The sequence below is a fragment of the Phalaenopsis equestris genome, unplaced genomic scaffold (genome assembly GCF_001263595.1).
Source record: "Phalaenopsis equestris unplaced genomic scaffold, ASM126359v1 Scaffold221070, whole genome shotgun sequence".
Taxonomy (NCBI): domain Eukaryota; kingdom Viridiplantae; phylum Streptophyta; class Magnoliopsida; order Asparagales; family Orchidaceae; genus Phalaenopsis; species Phalaenopsis equestris.
In genome coordinates, this window is record NW_018239311.1 from 4967 (window position 1) to 13931 (window position 8965).

General features: G+C 34.4%; 1 protein-coding gene across 1 annotated transcript; it reads left to right on the plus strand.

Moving 5' to 3' along the window:
• Positions 1–767: 767 nt before the first annotated feature.
• Positions 768–8438, plus strand: LOC110037554 (5-formyltetrahydrofolate cyclo-ligase-like protein COG0212; the record flags this gene model as incomplete). The annotated part of the gene is made up of 6 exons (XM_020742227.1): positions 768–975; positions 1648–1705; positions 2490–2577; positions 3774–4225; positions 4354–4444; positions 8212–8438. Coding segments are annotated over exons 4-6 (747 nt in total), but the record flags the coding sequence as incomplete, so codon positions are not given.
• Positions 8439–8965: the final 527 nt, after the last annotated feature.

The following is an 8965-nucleotide window of genomic DNA, read 5'->3' on the forward strand; positions in this document are numbered from 1 at the left end:
GGCATCTGGAAATTCTTTTTCTTAATGGCATAGGATTTCAAGCCCTCGTCCAATTTCAGTCGCACTCAGCAGCTGTTCGAGTGAGAAATACTCTGCACGTATATCTTCACCCTCATCATATTCTCCGCTTTATACTCGCAGTTTTTTCTGCTACAAAAATGATATGTTATTTTATGGCTTCTGCTTTGTAAGGACGTAATATTTATGATGATTTCTGTCAGTTAGATATACATTACTCCGAGTATGCACCTTTTGGGTGATTCTCCTGTTTTCCTTGTCATTCTACTTCTGTTAGCTTACAGATTCGACCTTTTGATTTTACGTTTCAGTCTTAAGGAGCTGCAGGTAAATTATAACAATGAACGGTCAAGGTACTTTCAAGTTCCTTAAACTATTTGAGAAATAGCTTTTAGTTCCCTTAACTATTTAAGAAGAGTAGAGTGCCAAAATAATCCTCTGACTATTTACATGGGGCCATTTTAGTCTCAGGGTCTATAAAAATGTGAAATTAGTCCTCAGATTTTTAAATTAGACCTGAAAACCGTTCTTTGTAGAGAGTTTGGGGATTAAATTGACACTTTTATAGAAAGATTAAAATGACCTCCTGCAAAGAGTCAGATGGCTCTTTTTTACACTTTTCTCTATTTGATAAATAGTTTTTAGCTACTGTTTATTTCTTGGTACATCTTTGGTTTTGAAACTCCCCCTTAACTACATATTGCTTAACCCTAATCTCAATGTTTAACCAATTGCAGTTAAATTTGTTAGGTTTTGTCTGTTAATTTTCTTTTATAATTCTGGTACTCTTTTTGGTTATTTTCATTTGTTGCATCATTCCTACTTTATGCTGATTCATTATTGTTATTATGCTGAAAATGATGAACTTTTGTTTTTTAGAGATTTCACGAATCCATCACTGCCTTTTGAACAACGAGGTGGATCAGCACAGTAACTTAACTTCACTTTAATAGTTTGGTAATTGTTCATACTCAGTTCTTGCGCTAATTGCTAATGCTGTCTGTTTACCACCCAATTCCTATGTATTTACATATCTAACACATAAACTTTACTTTGTATATTTAAAACACCCGAAATTTTCATATCACATAAAAAATACCAATATGTTAACTTAAGAAAAGTGAAATACACCTTTTTATGCATAGGTGAGAGGTGTCAGATTTGTAAAAATTGAAGTCTAGGTGTTATATATGCAAATCCATAGGATTTGAGTGTTATGTCTGTAAATCTTCTCTTCATATTTGGTATAGATTCAAATGGCTGTGGGTTTGTTGAAGTACTTGATGATTGAAGAGCTAAATAATTTGCATACATAAATGTGATAGATGTACCTATTTAAAAGATATAATTAAAATTTTCCTGAATTTAAATGGTTCTACACCAAAATCTTACTTCCATCCATAAACCAGTTGGTTCGATTTATGGATTTGCTAAATCGATTGAATCAAACAGATTTATAAGCAAAAACTTAACTGTACTGTAATTCGGTTTAGTTCTGGCTTAAGCGAATTTTGAAAAAAAAAAGAAATAAAAGATTCGGTTTTGATAATGCAAAGCTCATATTATGTACTTCTTCATCAACAGTAATTTGCGATATTAGACGCTTATTTTTCTTGTAATTAATGTCAGTCTGGATATGGTGAAGCTATTGGCATATATGCACTTCATCCAGCTGCATCCAGAGCAGGTTTTTGCATAATCCTATTTTTTATTTCATATCTCTTTGCCTTATTTGTTAATATGCTAATTTTTTCTCTTTTCTCTGCCTTACTATTTTTTGAGTTGCATTTGTTCATGTGAGTTTCTCTTCTTCGCATTCATACAAACAATCCGAGTTCTCACAATTTTTTTTTATTTTGCTAATAAATTTTTCCCAAAGTTTTTTCAATGTTTAGGGTTTAATTTTTGATTAATTTGAGTTTGTTGATCCGTCGCCTCCGAATTGTATCACGTTCTTGAGGTGGTGTGCATTCCTTTCTACCCTTCCCCACCCTCTCCTGCATTGATTCCCTTGAACGTTGTCGCTTTCCAGCTTGCTGCCACCTTACCAAATCACTTCGCATGATGTTGAACACCGCCACAGGAATGTGATACATTTGTGGTTGATTTTAGCATTCCTTCATTATTCATTCCATCTAGAAGCTGCATGAGGATTTTTTGTGGTGATTTATTATATCAAGTGTAGGGGGTGGGACTATTTTGACAATTTTCTCATTTCTTATGATTAGATGAGCAATGCTGCGGCAATCACAGCCGCATTCGGCGGTGGTTAGTGGTCCCAATGACCGGCGTACGATCATTGCCTCTAACTTAAACATTGATGTAAGTTTGACTCATTCTGTGGGAATTTGTTCTTCCTTTGTTCCACTTCAAATTTCTTGTAGTTGAAATATTTCCATTGGACCTTTTTTTTTTTGGCAGGAAATTGATAAGCTTCTCAATTTGTTTTCTTTGTATGGCAATATTGTCAGGATCAAATTTCTTCCCAATAAACTTGATCATGCTCTCATTGAGATGGAAGATGGGTTTCAAGCTGAATTAGCTCTGCACTTTCTGAAGGTTCGACATTTTCTACCTTATCCATACTATTTGCATAGCGGTTGTGTTGGAACAAGTTGTTTCTTGCTAATTTGAATCATTTTAATATAGGTTGATATATGTATTTACATATCTAACATCTAAACTTTGTTTTTTTTTACATTTATGGCACCGAGATCTTTCATATCACGTCAAAAATATCACCATTTTAACTTTTACAAAGTGAAACACACCTTTTTATGCGTATGTAAGATGGTATGCGTGTAAAAATTGAAATTTAGGTGTTAGATATGTAAATACATAGGAATTGAGTGGTAGAGATCTTTCATATCACGTCAATAACCTCCGCAGCTCCACTCCATTATTTTTTCAAGTGAGCCCAATATAACACACATGACTATATTATTGGAGTCCGCATGTAGAACCACGTTCGGGGTTTTGACCGAAAATTTTTTGGGCTAATAGAACATTTTTTTCCTAATTTAAAAAATATTAACTTGTTTTTTATTTTTATTGCATTTTTTCACTCATGTATGAAATTTGTATTTAAGATTACATATGTAAAATTGATATAGATAGGAAAAATTATGCATAATTTATTAATTGAAGGATATGTATAAATGCCTTGTGCTCATAAAATCGATTTTTATTTTTCATTATGAAATTTATTGCTAATAAATGTTTTCTTTCAACTATTAAATTTATGTATTTTATTAAATTATTAGGTGTTTGTTAAGTAATAATTTATTGTAAATATTAATATTTTACAAAATAAAATTTTTGATTTTATAAATAACTAAAATTTAGATGATATATATGAAATTGCCTAAGATGTCAATTCGGGTTAGCGGGCCAGATTTGGATAGACCCAAAAATAATTTGACGCAAATTGGGTCAACTTAAATACTAGCCGAATAATAAACGGGTCGAATTTTCTAATCCGAATTTCACTCATAAAATATTTGGGTCAACTTTAACTCAGATTTTTTTAGTAGAGTTCGAGTCGTGTTCGCATATCGGTTCAATTTCAATTCGGGTTGGTGGGTTGGGTTGTGATTTGACCCAAAAATAACCCAATTTAAATCGGGTCAACCCAAATAGGATATCAAATTTCTTAACCCAAATCAATTTTGAAAATATTCAACACAAATTTAGAACCAGCGACAAATTTTGACACCCTAAATTGCACCTCATGGTGGTGAATTGAAGGAGTGTAGCGAAAAATTACGTCAGACTAGCAATGATGCTTTATCAGCACTCGTGGACTCCCACCACTCCACTCCTCTGCACCCGAAACATAACCAACTGGCCGGCGATTGCCTCCGCCGGCGGCGGTACTCCTCTAAAATTTGCCCTCCTCTCCGCTCCTATCCGACGCTTTCCCTTTGCTTCAGCATCTTTCAATCCCAACGAATCTGGGACAGTAGAGAGCTCTACCTTCGACCGCGTAGCGTACGAAGCCGAGCGGCTACGGTTAGACGCAGCTGCTCGTGACTCAATGGCGGCGATGGCGTCGGCTTCAGAGGGAAGTGAAGACGCTGGATTGTGGAAATGGAGGATTCGTAAGAGGATATGGGATCTAATGGAGGCGGAGGACATAGCGCGGAACCCTCGTCCTGTGCATCATCGCATCCCGAACTTCGTTGGCGCGCCTAAAGCCGCAGAATCGGTTCGTCTTATATTTTAAACTGTCTGATTGTTTTCTTTGTGTTCGGTTATTCGTTTTCTTTACGTTTTTCAAGTTTTCGATTCTTCCGCTACTGCTGCTAATATTGTGGTTATAACGTGGTGATTAAGTTAGGGCGTCTTGAAGTATTTCAGAAGGCAGAATGTGTGAAAGTCAATCCAGATTCGCCTCAAAAGCAGGTCCGATTCTTAACTCTCATAGGTTAGTATTTTAACTTTTTAGCTTTGTCAGGCTTATATTAGTCTGTTCTGTTTCTTTTTATTTTTCTTTTTTGCTGATGCACGAGTTGTATATAAACTCGTGGTTGTTATCTTCTTATGTTCTGGCAGTCAATAAGATTTGATTTGGATTTAGCATATGGGACACTTGTCTTTCAGTCCTCTTAATTTACCACAGCTACCTAGCAAAATGAAGAAACTTGTGCAAGAAAATTAAATTTAGAGATGAATTGGTTTTAATTGTTCAAGGGAAAGAAATATGATGCTGCAAGTCCATATAGGAAGATTTTTTTTAGTCCATATAATTGTCTTTCAGTTGCAAGTTAAGCATGCAAAGTAATGGCATGATGGACTTGTTCAACTATATTGATTTAGAATAACTTTGTGCATGACATAGCTAGAGAATTATCGAGGTAAAATGCCCTCTGTCTTCATCCATGTGGTGCCAGATAATCTTTTCATTGATTTATGGTCTCCAAGATTTTTGAGTTTGTAGCCACAAATGCCAATAAATCAGATCCAACTCACATATTACTAATAGTTTATTATTCTTATGAATAAGGAAACGCTTCACACTTGCTTCAAACTGAGTATTACCCTCTATCTTTTTTTTTTTTGTTTCCTCAATTCATGATTCTTAGGTGGTGCAAAACTACGAATAGGTGGCATCCTCTAGTTTTTTTCCCTCCCCACCTTTTTGAGAAATCAGTTCCTATTTGTATGAGGTGGGTTGTTAGTCTAGTTCCTTTTCTATGGTGTGTCATTGTTGTTTGATTGGAATGTGTTGATATTAAATTTGATTGATCTTTTTGTGGCTAGAATGCTTCGTGTCAACTTTTCTTTGTCGGAGTGATGTCCGGGCACATTGAATTGGAAGTATAGAGCACCAACTCCACTTTAAAAATTGGCTATCTAGGCTAGGTTGCTAACGGCTAATTGCAGCGAGAGCTTCTTTGTAGCCCACAATTCTTGCACAAATAGCCAATTAACAATTTCAATGCATTGTGAGAAGGCATTCTTAGAGTTGAAGGAGAATCTAACATCCTCATTTTCGCGGACCAATCCTTAGCTAGGGGAACTGCTACAATTATACCCAAGGGCGAGCAACTTGGTAAGCAGCTCGGTCCTTGTAAGATAAGTGGCAGGGAAAGCAACTATTTATCTTTTATACCAACAAAGATTTGGAGGTAAATTGAACTATCGTCATGGAAAAGTTAAAATTTGATATTGATTTTCACAATTGGAAGCATTAGTTGTATTAAAGATGCAGCTTATTAATTTTAGGCCACATATGATACAATGTTGGTCATATTTAATGTTCTTAGTTTTTCCCTCAATCTTGACGTAAAGTGGTCGATGGCATTCGAGGGCTCTTAAGTCATTATAGATCACAGTCCAAGGAGGTTTGGAAGAAAAAAAAAAAAGTTATCTTGTCGTAGTACTTGTTAATGTTGCAAGCATTGGTTACAATTCTTGAAAATTTTCAAGTAATTCTTGTCTTGTGAGGAAAACAAGCTAGTGGATCTCTTATTTAACATTGAACAAGCTAAAGATGTTATTTTAGGCAGGAAATTTATCTCCCCCAAATTAACAAGGAGCAGGGTCGACACCTCCCCAGGAGATTATAATTTGAATCTCCTTATTGTATGCCAACTTACCATGCAAAGAACATTGCTATCTTGGTTTCTAGCTTGGGGTATTTCCATGAAGTTTTTTATTTTAGAAGAGTCTATTTTGACACATCTATGATGCAAAAAATACCTTAAATTTTATAGATGATGCAGGAAAAGCACATTTTAAAATTTTAATCTAAATTGAACTTTCAAAACTGTCCAAAAACGAACTTTAGAACATTTACATGCTCATGCTGTGTTCAACTTATTATTGCATAATCATAAATGTAGCACCATGTTTATGTATGAGATTTTTTAAGATATGGGTGTGGGTGGTTCCAACATTTTTCAGCCAAATTGTATCATTGGTACGGTAAATATTGATTGGAGTTTGAAAATATTCGCAATTCTCATCTACTATCTCCATCTTCATATTGATGTAACATTTTGATCCATGCATGATCGAAACTTATAGTGGACCGGGTTCTTGCCGACCATGATTTTTCAGTATGCGCATGGGGAAATCATTTTTTGGGCATGCTTTATTTGGGCAATCAGACCTTCCTTCTTTAGCAGTACAATGTTTGCTATCAGGTATGCTTATTTTTCCTTCCAGATGAAAGTAACTTGTTGAGCTGGCAATCAACCTGGATCTCTAATCTTTTTTATCCTTAAATATTTTTTAACAAGTCTCATTTCATGATTGATGGTAATCTTAAATACTATTAACATCGATCTAGGGCTACTAGACATTGTGGGAAGGTTAGGAGATATGTTAGGAGCATTGTGGAATGAGAAACGTGAGGGGAGATGATGATGGTGGTTCAGGAATTGCGTAGAATTGTGGCTGGATGGCAAATTACACGCCAAAACAGCAGTTCGGTAGCACAATAGCCAGAGCAAAATGTTGTCGGACATCTGGGATAGATCATCTTTTTGAACCATCATGTTACAAACACACCAACTAAGAAAGATCTAAGGATGCGTCATTCTAGTCAGAATAAGCTAGAGGAAATAGTTTCTATTGCATAAATCAAAGCCAAAAAATTTCAACCATGTTCTAAAACAACTTACTTATACTAAGGTGGGTAACCCGTCAAGTACTTATTAGAATGTATTGATAGGAGAAATGGGGAGATTCATCCTCATTTGGCTATTGAACTCCACATCATACTTTTCTTCAAAATGTTGCCAGCATTTCAAGCTGAGGTTCAACTTCGTTTTCATCGTGTCTATAGTCTTGTGCTTGTTTATGATGATTATGGAATTTAAAGATGCAGGAAGTTTATTTTTTCAGTTTACTATTACATGTTGATTTTAATTTAAGCATGGAAATTAATAAAAAGATTGATTTATTTAACTAGCCTTTGCTGTAGAGTTTCTGATACATAGAATTGATTTTAGTTTTTGCAGTTTGAGAATTTTACTTTTAGTTCTAGTTGGCCTAAACTTCTTAATTCTTATTTAGGAGCATAGTAAGCTTCATTTTGTACTTTCTTGTAGATGACCAATTTGGAATGATTTAGTCCTTTTTCTTCCACCATAGTGAATACATCAAATTTTTAATTGAATTTATTGTGTGCGACTCAAATTTCATCAGCACCATAGCCACTAACATATTCAACTTTCATAATAGTTCTTTTGGGCCATTTAAATGCATACCTCCAAATTTTTATGTATCTACATATCTAACACCCATACCTTTATTTATTACATTTATGCTACTCAAATTTTTCGTATCACATAAAAAACACCATTGTTTTAACTTTTATAAAGTGAAATACACCTTTTCATGTTTAGGTGTGGTAGCATACATGTAAAAATTGAAGTTTAGGCGTTAGATATGTAAATACTCGGGAATTGAGTGTTATGTATGTAAATCTTCTTAATTTTTTCTTCCCAGGATCAAGGAAGCACTTCTTACTTGCATCAACCTGTGCATTAAATTTACACCACCAAAATATTTCGTATCACATCTATAATATCACTATTTTAACTTTTAAAAAGTGAAATACACCTTCTCATGCATAGATAAAGTGGTATGCTTGTATATTAAAATTGAAGTTTAGGTGCTAGATATATAAATACATGGGAATTGAGTGGTATGTATATAAATGATTCTGCTTTGATCTTTTAGATGGAAAGAAGTTGCTGACCCCTCAACCACGTCTAAGAACCGGATTCTTTTCGGTGTTAGAATCTCAGATGATTCCGATCGGATCCATAATGGAGGCATGCTCTTCATTTGGCTTTGCAAAATATGGGAAACCTATTGGTTTGGATGAGAAAATTAAAGTAGATCTGTTGGTTATTGGATCCGTCGCTGTTGATCCGCGCACTGGAGCTCGACTTGGGAAGGGCGAGGTAGTATTTCTTGCCTCATTCTATTACACTTCAAATATGCTACTAAATATAACATGGGGCATTTACATACATACCACACAATTCTTATATGTTTACATATTTATGACCTATACTTTTCTTTTTACATGCATAACACTCAAATCTTTTAATATCACATTAATAATATCGCATTAAAAAAATTTACTCTTTCTAACTTTATAGAAGTGAAATACACCTTTTAATGCATAGTTTTTTAACACCGAAGCATTCTAATGTAAACATCAAATTTTAGGTTTTAGATATGTAAATACATAAGAATTGTGAGCTATGCATGTAAAATTCCTTTTTAACATAACATCAAATCTAGAAATGTTCTTTCCGAAGGTGAATTTATTTGATTCATGTGGGGTTCCTGTGAGTTGCATGATTTGAAAAATGTTTTATGTCATGGACATCTTTATTGAAGTATTTGCACAGGTTGGATTCAGATATTTCTAGTCACCCATCTGGCAATTTGAATATAATTATTTTGATTATAAATTAATAGT